The sequence below is a fragment of the Oryzias latipes genome, chromosome 17, assembly GCF_053564925.1.
Source record: "Oryzias latipes strain Hd-rR chromosome 17, Olatipes_Hd-rR_3.1".
NCBI lineage: Eukaryota > Metazoa > Chordata > Actinopteri > Beloniformes > Adrianichthyidae > Oryzias > Oryzias latipes.
Window position 1 is genome coordinate 31808093 of NC_136253.1, and position 18026 is coordinate 31826118.

Below are 18026 nucleotides of genomic sequence, written 5' to 3' on the forward strand. Positions count from 1 at the left end.
TACTTAAACGGCAAAGAAAACTGCACATGTGTGTCATTACTAATGGAAGAATCTTTTTAACATCTATCCAAAAAAGAAAGATTTGCTTTTGGTGAATAGAAAAAGCACTGAACATCTGAGATTTCTCCTGATCTGAAGCAAGTACGTAAAAATGAAAATGTTTAAAGGATTAAAGAGGACAAGAAATTACCTGATGAATATTGTTTTGGCTTATAAAAAGTCAAATTTATCTGCAGATAAAACCTTTTAAGACAAGCATCTTTAAATATTTTGCAAATGAAATGATAAAATCCATTAACATTTCATCATTAATAACTCTGAAGGATGGTTTCTATTTCAGGTGATGTTCTTTTTGAAGGCTATCACTAAAAAACAAACTTTTTCTGTATGGAAGGTGAAGTTATTTCAGTGTATCCTGTGTTAAGTTAGTGAGGACAAAGCTGACACCTTTTTCCTGGCATAGAACGCATTTATTTATAGTATATTTCTTGGTCAAGAAGTTGATTGCATTTACCGAAAGGGTGAAATAACATCAAATAAACTCCTCCTGATCAAAATAAGCCAGAATGCACCTCTTTAACTTGTAGTATATTCATGTCTCTGGTCATAGGAGTGTTGGTGAAAAAACATATTTTTGTGGTGTGATTTTGCTTTTTGCTTCTCACCTACACTGTAACAACACTTCTCTCTGATGTGAGATGGTGTGGAGGAAAGACACTGAAGAAGTTGGATGTTCAAACACTGATGCGAAACTCTGCCACTCTGTGACATTTTACACAAAGGAGTTTAGGGAAAGTGACGCAATTGCGCAACGTTGTACTTTTTGAATTGGATGTCATCTCTGAATCAGTGCCTTTGGGCAAAGGCAGTTCATCCACTCGTCTTCCTCGGATGCCGTTGGGGTTTAAAAGCCTCGTTCAGTTTGCAGTTTTCTGTAAAGCTGTTGAACTCTGGGGAAACGTTCTCCGTCTTCTGAAGTATCAGAAATATTGTATATTCTTCTGCTTGACGGACAATTCTGACTCAGATTTATTCTGAAAACAATTAAATACAAACAGGTGAATGCAGTAACAAAGTAAATGTGCTTTTATCTTATCAGGTCTGTGTTTCATAAATCGTCTTTTTGAGAGTTTTATGTTTAAGTAAAGGCTCTAAAACTGGGCAACGTATAAATAATTAGGTCTAACTTTACGCACGTGAAAACTAAGTTGGTGTTCTATAAAAAAAATTACATCAGAATCATTTAAAACAAACAATTCTTTCCACACTTTTAATAGAAGTAGCCTAAAATAGAAAAAGAACGCTAATCTCAATGAGAAAAATCTCATGCAGTTCATCCATTAGCATTAGTTTTTATTTACAGTAAGATATCAACACAAGCCCTCAAAAAGGAAAACAATAAGCTTAAAAAAAGCCAACTGTTTGATAGAATTACTTCAAATAAGTATATTTTTGCTAGTTCTAAGCGAGTGGTTTGTATTTTTTGGAGCATTTACATACCTAATTGTAGTTTGTTTTGAGTACAGTAACAAAAAACTAGTGTAATAAGTGGAAATTACTCCTTTTAGAGCAAAATGTAAATAAGATTAGAGTCTTAAAATGTATTATTATTAATCTTAGTACAAGGTGGCCCATTTAAAAAAAAATCCTCATAAAATCTAAAACAAGCCCTTATTCTTAGAAATCTATTTTTTTACCCCAAAAAAGGAGTTAAACCTGTTAAGAATTAATTGTACTTAAAAGACCTTTAAAATTGATTCAAAAATTATAGTGAAATTTGAGTTTTCTGAGTCTTAAATCAAGTTTTTCTATTGTGTAGAATATGAAACTTTATTTTTATACCATGGGCCGGGTGAATACTCAATTCTGATTGGCTGCTGGGTGTGCATTAAAAAGTGATATAGCACCTTTCCCATAAAAACACAACACAAAGTGCTTTACGTTAAGACAAAACAAAATAATAATAATATAAAAATGAAAATTTAAATAGAGCCCCCTCCCCAGACCTGCAGACAACCCCCCCCCCCCAAACTGATGGAGATAAACAATGGGGAAGAAATGACTTTAACTTATTCTTTATTTTTAGATTTGAGCACTTAATAAGGCAAAAATATATATATATATATATTTTGATAAGCTTGGAGAGGCGTAGTAAAGCAAAGTTAAAACAACTTGAGACCTGGCAAAAATGTCTTGAATGTCTAAAAAAACAAGGTTTTAAATCCTTTCAAGTAACTAATATTCATAGTGCAGTTGTTGAAGTCATTGATTACCTTAGTTTAAACTTAGAAATCCATTATATATTTTTTCAAATCTAATTGCAGGTTTTAATTTAATAAAGTCATCTATCACTTTCATTTGTCTCCAGCGTTGTTGTCGTTGTAAAATGACTAAAGTAGGAATTAGAATCCAATAAAGTCCAGATTTTGCACATGTTTTGACAGATATTCACAAATGGGGTGGAGGAAGTAAGTTTACATAAGAGTCAGCTTGTTACATTTTGGATTTTGTAATCTTAACATTTTTTTCTGCACCCCCCCCCCCTCCCCCCACCCCCACCCTCTGGCATGTTGTTTTTGTTCTTTGCTGAGTAATAAAAATTTCTCTTAAAGTGGAGGGCCTCGAGGGACATTCTGCGGCGAGGTAAGGAGCGCTCCAGTCAGCTGACAAACTAACTGGAGCGTTGGTTGTAATGTGACTCTCTTGCCTCGGTGCTTCAGTTTCTGGTAAACAAACACCGCCTTCTGACCGGAAACATTCCTGTCCTTTCCCCTTTTTTTTACTTTTTTTTTTTTGACTCTGCTGCAGCAGATCCAGCGAGGCCGTGTTTGCCGCTGAAGGTGGGGCAGAGGTTAGTGGGTGATCACGAGTTGATAAGATCAAAATACAACTGCCGGACTTGAACACCATCCACAGAGGACATTTGATGTTTGAATCTCTTTGAGTTCAGTTATTAATCCTCTCAAATCTGTTGTTTTTTAAAGAAACAAAAGTGCAGTAGCTGCTGCTTGCCCTGGGTTAAAGGTTCTGGTTCAAGTGCACAAAAATAGCATTTGGTACATTGTGTTGCTCAGTAATTTTCCAGGATGCGGGCTTCTTTTGTATGGTAGTTTACTTGGCAGCCCAGTGGCTCCACTCTATAACAACAAGGACACTTTTTTTCTGTCTTGTGTTGTGTCCCAGCCTCTCTGACTCATTTCTTTGGTCAGGATGCTTATTCGATCCTTCGTTGTTTAGCTCCTCGGTTAACACGTGGAGGCAGGCCAGCTCCATATTTATGCCCAAAGAAGATGTTAAGTTCCCGTAAATTTGGAAAAGAACAAACAAGAAGATTAACTTTTCGCAGGAAGTGATGAGAGGCAGAAACATTTTTTCCCTTTTTTTTTTTTTTCTTTTTGGTGGAGAGGGAACACAATGTGCTGCGAGGATCCTGTTACAACCATGTTTATCACTCTGTCTGCACTTATTGGTGGACACATTTGGAGGAAAGCCCTCCTATCTGCCCCCACCACCACCACCAATGAGCCCTCTCTGCTGCACTCCCAATGTGTGGGCCGCTTACTTAGCGTGTTGCCAAGTAATGTGTGCTGGCCTGCATGCGCTCGCAGTGTGACCGAGCACAGGCTCAGTACTCGGTTCTTCCAGGAAGAAAACCTGAGTTGCTGAGAAATCTGTGGCCGTGCACAGTAAGAAATTCCTGAAAACAAGCAGTGTCTGTGAGCGGCCAGGAGCAGAGGGTCTTTGGTGGGGAGGGAGGGGGGTCAGTGGAGGAAGTTGGTCAAAGGAGAAGCTGGTTGTTTGTGCCAAGCTGGTTCATGACGAGCCTCATCAGCCCTTTCTTTTCTGTCTGTCAGGTGTCTTATCAGATGTCACGCTCTGGGTAATCAAGTTTTAACTGGCTCTGCCACAAAGAAGACTTTATGTTCCTACAGTATGAAACAATTGGGGTGAGGGGGGGAGAATTTAGTCCCTGAAAGTATCGCGATAGTTTATTTGGTATCGATTACAAATGCTGCCGAAAAACCTTGCATTGATGATTTATAAGCAAATATTTAGTGTAGAGTCCACGTCAAGGGACGCCATGAAAATTAAACGTACGATTGTTGTGTGTGTGTGTGTGTGTGTGTATGTGGTAAGTATTCTGCGAATTATTCTTCAGGCGGATGGAAGATTCACGCTTTTCTGACGTACAAATGATGCTGTTGCACGCTGCCATGACACCGTCAAGTAAGCATACTGGCTCCTTACTGAACGTAGGCAAATACTGTACGCACGGGCGGCAGTGGCTCAGGTGGTTGAGCGGGTCGTTCAATGACCGAAGGGTCGGCGGTTTGATCCCCGCTCCCCCCATCCAGCTTTTGTTGTGTCCTTGGGCAAGACATTTCACCCTCCTTGCCTCCACTGGTGTGTGAATGTGCATGAATGTCCCGGTGATGGTCAGAGGGGCCGTAGGCGCACAAACTGGCAGCCACCCCACTGTCAGTCTGCCCCAGGGCAGCTGTGGCTACATCAGTAGCTACCATCACCACGTATGAATGAGGAGGGAATGAATAATGGACACACTGTAAGCGCTTTGAGCAACAAGAAAAAGCGCAGATAAATCTAATCCATTATTATTACTATTGTTTTATTATTATTATTATGTAAGTGAGAGGTAAGTGCCCGTAGGACGACTGTAGTATGTTCGCACAAACTACGAAAGTCAGGCTGGACACAAAGTGCAGTCACTTTTCCCTTGACCAGCACTAACGGGCCCCTTCGCAGGATTTGGGGGGTTTATAAAAAGAAGAATTCGTACAACATGCCTGGGTTTCATCCACTAAACCCTTACTTACCCTTGCGCGTTGTAAAAGTGTGTACTACAACCTGTCGCTCGCAGCATGCTCACCAAATGCACCTTGATATTTTGTGCAGGCCATCCGCCTCTTGCAGACAGGTTCACCATCTACCGCCTGCAGACAGCACTTATCCACCTGTAAAGGCAGCTTTGACTAAGACTTTAGTCTCGTGGTTGTTGTTGCACAAATAAATGACACCTGTACAACCAAGTTTTAGCTGAACCAGTCAGATTGTTGGAGATTGTTCATTGTTTTCTGGTGTTTCTTTGGTCGTTTCATCCAGCAGCCACTTGTTACCTCATAAAGCACATTTAAGCTTTGTTTTCTTTATTCAGAGTTCCCTCAGTCAACATGGGGGATATGTAATAAATGGGGTGACGGAAAATAGGATTGCAGATGTTTTAAGGCTGTAAACTTCTCACTACACACTTTGTTCGCTTTTCTCAGGCAGACATTTCCATTTCCAAGCTCTTCTCTCCTGTTTAAACTCTCAAACTTCAAACCTTTGTAGAAAAATGGGTCCAGTATTAAAGAATGAAAAAAAGGTCTGCTACTGATCAGAGATTTATGTGAGATTGATTGACAAAGTTTACAGCCAATCAGGATTGAGAACAAAGTGTGCTGTTAAAAAAAAAAAAACATGTAAAATTGCACCAAAAAAGGTTTGTGGAGCAGCAAGGTGAACAGGGATTTAGCAATACTGAAAAATATTTTGTTGTTGTGAAAACCAGACAACGTTGAGTGTTAGGAAAAAATATTTCTTAATTAATCAAAAGAAAATCGCTTGGAATTTGCTTGGGTAAAAACAACTTATAGGTGAGATGTTTGCAGTACTTAATGCTCTGATATATTTTATACAATTTTGTTTTTGTGAATGATGTCCATAAAGTTTTACAAAGTCATACTCTCCTAAATCAATTGTAATATATTCTTTTTGTTACAGTCTTGGGATATTTCGTATCGTGACATGTACCATGTTACATACTGCATCGCCAGGCTCTTGAAAATACACAGCCTTGTAAAAAAAAAAGATGTTTATCATCAGAAATTGTTTATTTATTTATTCTTTTAAAACACAGTAGGATTATGGCAATTTACTCAAATAGAAGTGGGATTTGTCAGCTAATGCTGAAAGATTGGTAAAACTTTGGTTGAACGTTGGCACCGTTTTTCAAGCAAAATCTGGCAAATTAGTATTTGGAAAATTCGTGGTTCATTTAAAGAAATGTGAATAACAAACAATAAATACAGACAAGTCTGCTCCAGAAGCCATTTACCAACAACCCTCTTCACCCAGTGCTGTACAATCCATCAGTTAGGGGTTAAGTCTTTTCATTTGGTGTTTTCAGTTTGCCGAAAGCATTTTGTCTCGTTCAAAATGCAAAAATCAACGTTCTTATAGAGATCATCAATCTACTTGAGAGCATTATTTTTTTAATTGGGGGTTAAAGTGTCAAATATAGCCTGTTAATTTTTAACAAAAGTGTCCGATATGACATGTGAACTCTTGGTCAAAATGTTGTCTTGCACTACCAAAAGTCACGTCAGGACTTTTATTTAGTCATCTATTGCCAGGTCTCTCAGGACAAACAGAGAGGACCCCACGTTTAGTAACAGAAAACATTCGTCGGCCCGATCAGGTGGTTGAAAACAACCTCATAACTTTCCCAGTGTGTGGGACGTGTGCATGCATGCACATGCACTGCTGGACAGGCCTCCCGCTCCTTCCTTGTCCTTTGCTCGTCTAACCAAGGAAATATGAACTCCGCTGTTTACTCTCAGGGCTTGTTCAGGGTTGTGCCTGGGCTTGACTTGCTCAGAGACTCCAGTCTGCAGTGGGTTAAGCCAATAACTCGCAGGGAGCAGCAGAGTTCACCATCAGCAGTTCACTGCCTTGCAGCTTTGTGGGCCCAAGGTCTCGTCTGTCAACAGCAGCCTGTCGAACCAGCCAAACGCACAAATAGCAGCACAAGGAGGAGGCTGCAAGGCTTCTCTCTGCTGAAATAAATGTCATTTCTTTTGAAATACAATTCAGGAAAACGGTAAAGCTTTCATTGCTAACAGATTTCGTACATATCTAAAAGCACAAACCAAAACAATGCAGCTTTCCCTACAGCTTTTTCTGACATTTTGGGGTTGTTTATGCATAAACAGAGTGATTGCGTGTTTGTTGTTTACCCAGGCTGTGCGTGCTCGTCCAGGACAGCTGCGGGACGTTCAGCGTTGTCCAGCTCCAGCCTCTGCTCGCGAGCGATGAGCTCAGCACCTACCGCCAGATGTGGCTGGGGAGGACATGCCTGCTGCGGGGCATTAAAGTACTGAAGCGGGTCACTCGAGAGAGGTGAGGGCTCGTGTCGCCTCCGGTTCTGGAGGATCAGCACACATAAATCATCAAGCTTAAGCATATTTGTTAGCTCTTGGTATGTTTGCAGTCCTGGAGCACACCTCAATAAATGTCCTTTTCACATAGTAACAACCACATTTACAACAAGCTGATTATTCTCTCCTGCCAACGGTGCGACTGTGTTTACATGTAAGGCGATACTGAGATGCACGCTCCATGTTCCTCGTGAGTTTCCATGTTCACGTTCCCAGATTAGCAACAGTAAGGAGAACAGACATGAGAACATTCAGATTCAGGCGGAGGGGATGTTGACATCCTCATATTTTCAATGTTAGTCTGTGGTGATGGTCAATTACCATTCTGGGTTCATCCAGACACATTTAGGTTGTTGGGATGTTATTTCTAGGAAAAGAAAAAAAAGTTCAGGTTTCTAATCATAGAAATCACCAGAAATGTTTTTTTTTAGAGTTTCAACAGAGGAGCCTCTCAGATCTGTGTCAATGTCAAGTTACAAATGTCTATTTTCACAACTGTGAGTGAAGATAAACAACCTTTTTGTTTTGAAACAAAATAAAAGACCTTTCCTAAGGCCACTGCAAGGCCTCAGCAGCCAAAGCTGGAATCTCTTTGTTTACAGTCATTATGACCTTTGACACTGAATATGAAGAGAGGAGATCTGTGGTGTACATGAACCACTAAAACACAGACAAACACTAATTAAACTCACAGTGTCGAGGCCCCCAGCTCAAAAAAAAAAACGGCAACAGAAGACTGCTGTAAGGCTACAAACTGCTTTAAGCTTTGGTAGCATGCACCCGCACAGGGACTTTGACTCATACGGATGCAGGTTTTTGCGTTGTCCGGGCTGTGGGGGGTCACAGAGAAGAGTGGCTTCACTCTAAAGAGAGCTGGTGTGTCTTATGGTCTTAAACATAAGATACACGGTCTTGAACACACATTTACCCCATGATATTCACACTGGACAAACAGGAAGGGGCTTCCTCTTCTTGTTGCTAATGTTTACTACAGCAACTTGCTCCAGGCTTTTTTTTTTATTCACAGCTCTATGCTGATATGTGAAAGATTGGTGTCACATAATTCCAGCCGGGAACAAACAGCAATCATTAGTTTCTCCTCCAAGGTCGACTTTCAAACCGCTGGCACTTCCATGAATGAAATGGAAACGTCGAGACCAAATCCAAGTCTCCGATTGGTTTAACTTTCAACGGCTGCGCGTTTTGTTTGTAATACCCAGCAATGGTTGTAGAAACTTCTGTAGCGACACGTGAACGTGGAAGCATAAAACATGCACATACGTGCGTTTACATAGACTTTTCATGGAAGCGGTCACTTGACTGCAGGCTGCCGAGGGCGATGTGTACGTAGCTTTACAGTTCCCTTGAGGCTTGTGCGACCGCTTCAAGGAAAATCGTGAAAATCAATCAATCAATCAAACTTTATTTATAAAGCACTTTTCATATAAAAATATAACACAAAGTGCTTTACATTAAAACACAACAAATATAAAAACAAGTATTGACGAATTAAAAATAAAATAAAAATTAATAAATAAATAAATAGGGCCCCCCTCCCCGTACCTAGCCCCCCACTCCTTTCACACCTCCCACCCCTTAAGTGATGGCAAGGACAATGAGAAATAGGCTGAGCACAAAAACAGGATGCTGGAAACGCTAATAATTGGAACCTCCCCCTCCGTGAACAGCCGCATAGACAGCCAAATGCAGCATCACAGGCGGGGACCGCTCCACCACAGCTAAGTGGTGATGCAGGTCCCCATCCAGAGCTGCAGTGGCTGAACAGCAGCTGTCCCAGAGGGAGAGGTTCCAGCTGAGGAAGCACCGGAAATAAAAAATGAATAAAAATGAGAATAAACAAGTAAACATATTGATAAAAAACAATAAAACATTAAAATAAGGTTAATTAAAATAATGCGTTAAAAATCAGGTTCAAGTTCATAGAACAAGATAAAATGGATAAATAAATAAAATAAAAATAAAAAGTACATATAAATAAATATCTGAATAAATAAATAAATAACAGTAGTAAAAAATTAGCTAAAAGCCAGGTTAAAAAGATAGGTCTTAAGCCTTTTCTTAAAAGCATTAATGCTCTCTGCGGCTCTCAGGTCCTCCGGCAGACTGTTCCACAAACGGGGGCCATAGTGCTGAAATGCAGCCTCTCCATAGGTTTTAGTTTTTGCAGTTGGAATGGTCAACAGACCAGTGCCAGAGGATCTCAGGCTCCGCGAGGGTTCATATCTTACTAAAAGATCTGATAAATAAGAAGGCGCAAGACCGTTAAGACATTTAAAAACGGTTAAAAGTATCTTAAAATCAATCCTGAAGCATATGGGGAGCCAATGCAGGGATTTTAAAATTGGGGTGATGTGAGCTCGCCTCCTGGTCTTTGTAAGAACTCGTGCAGCAGAGTTCTGGAGAAGCTGAAGGTTCCTAATGTTAGTTTTTGGAAGACCGGCAAGCAGGGCGTTACAATAATCAACTTTACTCATGATAAAAGCATGCATTAGCATCTCCATATTCGCAAGAGAGAGTAGTGGGCGTACTCTAGCCAGATTTCTAAGATGATAAAAAACAGTTTTAACCACCTGTTTTATATGGGGGATAAAAGTCAGCTTAGAGTCAAAAATAACACCCAGGTTTCTGACTGTTTCTGAATGACTTAATGAAAGTTGCTGCAGCTTCAGAAACTGTTTCTCCCTCTTGGCTTCAGGACCAATAACTAAAATTTCAGTTTTTTCCTGGTTGAGCTGCAGAAAATTATTTGCCATCCATAATTTTACATCTAAAATACAGTTAAAAAGTGCTTCTATTGGTCTTGTGTCATCAGGAGACATAGCTATGTACAGCTGGGTATCATCAGCATAGCTATGAAAACTGATGTTGTGGCTCCTGATGACATTCCCCAGAGGAAGCATGTAAATGTTAAAAAGCAAGGGGCCAAGGATGGAACCTTGAGGCACACCACAATTAATTTCATGGATCCTAGAAAAGTGTGTGTCCATGCTTACCATAAAGTTTCTCTCCATGAGATAAGAAACGAACCACTTGAGAACAGTCCCTGAAAGGCCAAGACTTTTAAGTCTGTTTACAAGGATCAGGTGATCAACAGTATCAAAAGCTGCACTTACATCTAACAGAACTAGTACTGAGATCTGACCTGAATCCAAGGCACATCTAACATCATTTGGATCATCACATCAAAATGGAACGTACCATTGTCGAGGTTAGTTCTACAGCGGTCTATGACCTTGATATTTTCTTACAGGTTTGCCCATTTTTCCCCCGCATACGGTCCATATCCATCCACCCGTTAGGGCGGTTGTGATTAAGCATGCTGTACACAGTTTTCTGTGGATTGATTGGCCAAAACCAATCCCACTGATTTGTTAGCCCTACAACTGGTTTTACGAGTTCATCTAGTGGAAAACCCTGGATAAGCCTTTAGCCAGACGTTCCCAGATGAACTCTCTTAGCGGGTATTGTTGTGATTTTCAGTCCTCACATCTATTAAGGGAATTTGCTGGACTTTGAGAAGTGTGAGCTTTTGAAAAGGATCTTGAATAGATGTATTTGTAAGTTTCAGGAAACATCACCGTGATGTTTGCAGGAAGTTACTACCTTCTCAACCTGGAAATGGTTGCATGTGACGACCGCTCAACAAGACCTGACAACTGTGGGTATTTTCTTTTTATTAATTGCAGCCACTCCTTGGAGTTGAGGGAGCTAAGATGGATGTTCCTCCTGAGCTTACAAAGTGAGGAGTGAAATCCCAGAGTGTTGAATGAGCCTGGCTAAGTTAACATTACTCATCCATAAGCAGGCCTCACTGGACTTGAATGGGCTGCAGAACCAGTTCCGCACAAAGAACCTCTGTGATTACAGACTGACTAACAGGTGGTTAAGTCAGGTGGATGTGACAGCACCCCCACACAGGGCTTTAACTCAGGTTCTTCATGGGAGAGAGGCGGTGGAGTTTTCGGATACCCCCCCAGTCCCACCCTGCGGTTCTTCCAGGATGGGTTTGACGTCACTGAAATGTTTTACACGCTCAGCGGACGGGATCTTGTCCCGATCTGCGAAAGCCGGGATTAACGATGTGTTGAGAGGACTAAAGAGGACACAGGCTGAAACCCTCCCAGTCACTTAGATGCTTGTTTTTTTTTAGTATCTTTTTTAGGAGTTTGTGAAAATGATTTCCGTGTGTGCGCTCTGCTCTGCCCCAGCATGCTCTCTGTTGACTGTACTTGATGCAGACACAAGTCCTGGCTCTACAAATGCATGTTTCAGTGGAAGTGAAACTGGCTGTGAAAGCTCTCAATCTCCTCTCCAAAGCACCCACCCCCCCACACACACACACACACACCTCTTCAGGGGCCCCTCCTTACTCTTCCTTTTGCCTTTTTTGTCTTGCTTGCAGATACTCCAGGCTGTTCAGCTTGATCGACAGCCTGTGGCCCCCAGTGTCGCCTCTTAAAGACGATGGAAACTCACCGAGTGCACCCGGTGTAAGTTTTCTCCCCGGTAGGAGTCGGTACTTCAAGTTTTTTCCTCTGATTGTCCGTTATTTGCCGATTCTTTCTATTGATTCCAAATGCACAAAATTTATTTGGATTTCCAGGTGTCCAAAGTCATCATTTGAGAGTTTAAACTACTCATTTTCTGTGTTTTATTCTTTTAACATATGAAGTTTTAATGCATTTTATTGCAGTAAACTCAGGTTGGCAGCAGTTCAATGAAAATTAAAACATATTTTTTTAATTTTTACACATAGAAAAAACAGCATTTTTTAATTAAAATGAATAAATCAGGATCTACTCTCTAGCAGCCAGCTGGATTTGCATTGCATGGCTTCTTTGCACGCACACACATACATGGTGTAGTAGAGCTTTTGCTTCATGTTTTGTGGTAAAAGCTCATGATTTTTTTAGGATGATTGCAGATTTTTCTCAGATGCTACTTTACATGCTAGTTTGATTGATTTGGTAGCGTCCAAAGCCTTGGACTACGGATGCTTTTGTTTGGGTTTAGTGGAAAAACACGAATGATAGTGAAGAGAGATCTACTACATCATAAACGGAAGCTATAATAATAAAAGTTAGCCATTCTTTTTTTTCTTTTTTTGTGATTAAACGGTTTCTTTTGTGGGGGTTTCAGACGTATGGCCGTGAAGCAGCTTTTGCAATGTTTGAATACCCATAATCCTTTAGTATATGCTGACTAAGATTGAATTATAACCAAGAACCTCAGTTTAAACATGATAACTCTAGGTCCTTTTTCCTTTCAGTATTGTTTTCTTAAAGCACGGTTTTCAGAAGGACATGAATTCAATTTAACTGGTCTAACATGAGCTGGGACAGACTCCAGCAACCCTGTGACCCAGAAAGGGATACTGCGGGGTAAGAAAATGGATGGATGAACATAAATTCAATTTAAGGTTATTTATTTTGTCATATGTTTCAAACTGAATCCTGCAGAAATGCATTCAAGTCAAATCAGCACCAAATAAAGTTGAAAATTAAGATTCTGAAATGTCATTGTCATTAAAACCCTGTAACTGATTTTATGACTGTTTTTTCTTTCTTTTTTTTTTTTTTTTGGTTGTTGGTGACTTCAGTGCTCTGGGAAAAGCTCCGTTTTGTTTGGAGTATGACCCACCCAATAATACGGGTCTCAGTTCTCACTTGAGTTAACCTACAGCCTTTTTTTTTTAAAGCTTAAGACTCTCCAGTTCAATATGTAACTAAACATGCACTTTTCAAAATATTTAGAGATCTGTGAATAAACTAAATCCTACAAGTTATTTAAACATTTACTGACTCTAGTTTTCCTATCATCACGGTAGCTCTGAGACAAAAAACAGCCAAATATATCATTTACAGTCATTGTTTTTTTGCTTCTGAGACTAAATTTATCCAAATTATAGACAAAGAAAACAGAATGTCATCTAAATTCACTCAGATTTTATGTATGACGGCGGGATTTTAGAGAATCTAGAAACAAAATTAAAACACAGCTATGTAATATCCATAGGTTTATATAAATAAGACTTAGATGATAGATTACCGGTAAGCTGCTGTGAGTGTTTGTGACGTTGTGGACTCTTTGCACAGAGTTTGCATCTGAGAAATCCCCCACAGATCGCAAAAATAAGACAAAAAGCCCCAAACAAGTGGCTGCTTTTCCTATTTAACGGCTGTGCATTTATTCATTTTTTTTTAAATTGCTTTTTTTTTTTCTTTCAAGGAAACTTTTAATCTTTGTTCGTCAAATTTGAGTTGCTTTTACTTGATCCATAACTGTAGTTTTAGCTCAAAAATCAGACTACACATAGCATTTTAGTTGCTCACATCACAGACCGACTGATTCTTAACATGAGCTTAGCAAGAACTGTTACATCTGACTTATCAAATGAGCTGTTTTAAGTTTTTTTTTTTTTTTGCTTATATTTCCGCAAGTCGATAGTGTCACACCTGCAGCTTCACAATTAAACTTTGACTTCATGCAGAACTCCATCAAAAAGGAAAGAATCAGCACAATGCTGTGTGCTTTGAAGAATATCAATAAGCTAATGACACTTTGAACTCACACAAACTCCGGAGTTGATTGATTTATAGCCCGTGGCGTGCTTGTAGGCGCGACTCATCAATGAAAGATCCTGCTTTCAGATAACGGTAACAGAGGATCGCCATAATTATGTTTGTCATGAATGTAAAACATAATTTCGATATTCCACCCTAACAGACGCACAACAATCCAGGTGTGAAGACAATCAGGTTGAAGCGTCTGTTTGTCGTGTTTAGGGTGTAAAAACTCAAATGTCTACTCTGTGCTTCCAGGACGTCAGACCTGCTTGTCCAGCTCCCAGTTTCTGTTACCTGCTGTCAGGCCAGCAGGGCTCCATAAAGCCCACCGAGGGGCAAAATGTTTCCCCTCTCCACCTTCCCCCCACACACCGAACTTTACAAGACACACTGCAGGTGAACGGCTTCCCACCGCACACACGTGTGCCGATATCTTATCTCCAGCAGGTCAATTTCAAACGTCTTTTTCCTCCTCAGAGGGGGGCGAGCGTCGGCCGTTGCAGTTTTGTTGCTGCTGTTCTGCACAAAAGAATGCAGGTATTTTTAAAGTGAAATCCTGATTAAATCTCTTTTTAGTGGCGGCTAGGAGTAAATATTAGGCCCCCCTTCATTCATCTCGTTGCCATCAGTTGAGCTAGCGCGCTGATAAGCTCTGACGTTGAGAGCAGCTCCGCTATCGCTCATCGTTTGACGGTCAGTGTGAGGCCCTAGCCTTCTTCATCATTCTTCATCATCGTCATTGATTGGCGAGACCTTTAAACTTTGACCGAGACGAGATAGGAGCTCAGATCAAAGTGGTGGACTTTGCCACACTCTCACACCACTTTTAAAGTATTACAGCGCTTGTAAAACGGCACCCACTGTCTCCTCTCTGAGTAATCTTGTTAAGGCAAATTTTTATTTAAGCCCCGATCCAATGAAAATTGTGTTTTTAGCATGTTTTCTCTCATGTATAAAGAACATTAAACTTACAATTGCATTTCTGAGTATTTCTTTTTTCAAATTGTAGAAAATCAGGAGCAGAAAAGTGTCATATTTGCATCTGGATCAAAACTGTTCGGCTGGATAGCCTCAATACTGCTCACCAATGTTGGGTCAGCGCCAACAGTCCCGCCCACAACTCGGAGGCTAGTTTCTAGTGAACTCCTGCTGCTCTGCAGAAAATATGTCCTAGAAAACGACACGCGTGTTTTGAATTTTGGCTAAAAATGGCATAACTAAAAGAGCCCCGGGAACGCTTTGAAATGACATCAAAAGATGATCGGAGTGGGATTCTTTTGACACTATACTGGGCATCTGCCATCCACTTTTTTGCTGCATTTGCTTTTTATTTTATTTTTATTTTTTAAATTTTTTCTTTCTAGGTCATCTGGTATGTAAATATTTTGTGGTATCTTTCCCTTTGTGCCTCAGAGCAATGTAGGCCAGCGTGAAGTGTGGTTGGTGATCACAGACCCCAGTCTTCAGGAGCACGAGAGGCCGGGCAGGCGAACCGTGGCTGTGTGTGTGAGCGCTTCCTGTGTGCTCACTTCCTCTGTCCTCAAAGCCCTGAGTTCCCCCGCCGTCTGTCATCTGTCCTTCACAGACGCCATCCGAGAAAATGGTATATTTCACCCCAGAAAATCATGTGCAGCCTGAGTGTGTGTGTGTGGTGGTAAAGGACTGCATGTAGGGTTAGAGCTCTTTATAGTGGCTATCAGCCTCATATCAGTACGGGGCGGGGGTAGAGGTGGTTATGTGGTAAAATTTGCTCCGTTAGCAATATTTGATTGTATCTCTGTGCAGCATGAATATTTTAAGCTTTTTTTGGCACCTTTTGGTTGCACTCTATAATGTGAGGGGGATAGACTCCAGTAGTTCCCATTGAAGGGATGGACGCCTGTCAAAGCATTGTGAAAAGGAATAACATTTCACCGTTTTAACAGTTTTCATCTCTTAAATTCACTTTGACGTTTAGTTTAGCTCTGTTGAAACCCACACGGCTCCAGCTGATGCTGTTTTTTTTACTGACAGCCTTCCAAGCAGACCTCAACAATCTGATTTAGATATCTTCAGCTTTTTTTTGTTTTTTCTCTGGTGTTCCTGTTGCAGGGTCAGACGGTTTCCTCCATCACTGCAAGCTTCCGGTTTAAACATGAGCACTAATGCTTTTTTTTTTTTTTAAAGTAAAAATTGTGTTTGCACCGTTTCCACTCCTAGGGGTCCTCCTCTGTGTGGAGCAGTCTGTGATTGAGGTATGCTCTGAAGAGCCCCAGGGCAGTTTCAGCACTTCAAACGGGCCAGAGTCAGACTTACGGTTTGTGAAAAAGCCCCAGGTGAAGCCCCTGCCCCGGCCTGTGAGACTGGATCCCGTCAGTGTGGAAACCACACCCAACTCTCTCTGCTCTCTGTCAGGTCTGTCTTTTGTTCAGGTTTGTGGTTTTTCCATGATGGCATTTTTCTGTAAATTCCTGCAAACCAAATCAGTTTTGTCCTCTGGAGAAAGAAAATCATGTTTGTTTTAGTTATTTTTTACAGCATAGCTTGTTCTTTGTTGTTTAGACTGTCATCAAGCTGTCATCCTCCAAGAACAAATGAAAAACAATAAAAATATTTGTTAGATTTATGCCCATTCCCACACTATTTTCCAGTGTCTGTCAGTTTCCCACAATGCTCGGAATTTCTACAACACATTGTCCTCCATGTTTTTGGTCACAATTACACTTTTCTTTTTTTGCTTTTTGCTAAAATCAAGTCTTATTTCAACAGAAAAACAGACAAATGTAATTAGTTTCAGCCTCTTTTCCCTCAAATCATACAGTAAAGTCCAGATTTTGCAGTTCTGGCTTCTTGAAATCTGGAGCATCTGCTCACTTCTTGGTCTGTCTGAGGGCAAAGATCGAGCTGTGAACCCCGTTGTCTCTGGCCTCCTCGCCTGAAAATGTTTGGTCAGGTGGCCAAAAGAAATGAAACTAAAAAACAAAGTCTTGTTCACAATTTGTACCTTCTGGAAATTATCAGTGGAAGAATAACACTCAGACCAGGAAGTGCGTGAAGTTTTATCGGGTTTGAAGCGAGTATCCTGTTCCGTCTCGAGTTTGCGGCGTTGAAGTGCTGAAGAGAACATTTGCTGCATTTATCTCAGGAATCTGTGATCAAATGTGAAGTGGATGCGTTTATCTCTTGGTACAGATGTACACAAAGATATGCAGGTCATTAATCTGGGTTCCTCCTCACTAGGCTGGTAAAAATAGCTAGAAATGATCAGGGAGTAGAGAAGGTGTGTGTATAAAGAATGCATGTGTTGATTTTTTTTGTCTGCAGGGGTGATCGTTGGAGTGGATGAGAACACGGCATACTCCTGGCCCGCCTGCAGCCTCTGCGGGAATGACAACTTGCAGTCATCAGCCGAGAGGCCGTAAATTCTGATTTATTTGCCCATAACGTGCCTCAGTGGTGTCCCTGGAAGCTCAACGTCTTGTTTTGTCCTTTTTATCCCTCTGACAGTCAAAGCTTTCACTGCAATTCCTGTAAGTCAGAGGTGGATAAGCCCAACATGAAGTTCCAGCTGGAAGTCTTCCTCAGCTCCCCCTCATTGAGTAGCTGCACGCTGAAGGTTAAGGTGAGAAGTGCTGTCAACGTTTAAAGGTTTAAGACATCCGATTTGAATTTACACCTAAAATAATAAAGAAACAATAAAATAATTTGCTAAAAATGGAGGACATCAAAACCGCTGCTTAGCTTGGCCAGATTTAAATAAACATTTCTGTAAATTTGTGTCATAAAATACAGTAAGCAAGCTAAAAAAAGATATGTTTACTGCCCAGTTCAGTTAAATAAATTGACTTCAGATCTTCAAAACAGACGTTTTTTTTATTGATTTAATTGTCATAAACATTTAGACTCCAAAAACTGAAACATAAGATTCAGAAAGATTTCTGAATTGTAAGGTTCTTCTTCTTGGTGACTTTTTTTTCCCAAATTCCCAAAATTACATATCTAAGGAATGGTCGGGTTGCAATAAAAAAAAAAAACGTCCAATTGTGCCTGTCCCTTTTACTGAAAATGGGCAAGGCAGCGGGGAAAGGTCCGACTCCCCTTTCATGGAAGTGTTGTTCCGGCTGAACCAATCCCATGAAAAAGGCTTGTTACCGACTGAACCGGTTGTGGTCGGTGAAGACCGGAGAGAGATAAGAACAAAAACCCTTTCATGATTTTAACATTTATATTTTCATGGAGGCAG

At 40.6% G+C, this 18026-nt stretch overlaps 1 protein-coding gene across 2 annotated transcripts in view; it reads left to right on the forward strand.

The window, feature by feature from the left end:
• Positions 1–18026, forward strand: part of spidr (scaffold protein involved in DNA repair) — a 37835-nt gene that overhangs the window by 16729 nt on the left and 3080 nt on the right. Inside the window, exons 11-19 of one of the 2 annotated variants that reach the window (XM_023965526.2) lie at positions 7021–7179; positions 11641–11728; positions 14060–14200; positions 14282–14341; positions 15218–15407; positions 16004–16038; positions 16114–16198; positions 17108–17201; positions 17291–17405. In XM_023965526.2, the coding sequence (XP_023821294.1) occupies positions 7021–7179; positions 11641–11728; positions 14060–14200; positions 14282–14341; positions 15218–15407; positions 16004–16038; positions 16114–16198; positions 17108–17201; positions 17291–17405 (967 nt within the window). Of the gene's footprint in view, positions 1–7020; positions 7180–11640; positions 11729–14059; positions 14201–14281; positions 14342–15217; positions 15408–16003; positions 16199–17107; positions 17202–17290; positions 17406–18026 lie in introns of both variants that reach the window. The other variant, XM_011486985.4, reaches the window with a different exon arrangement.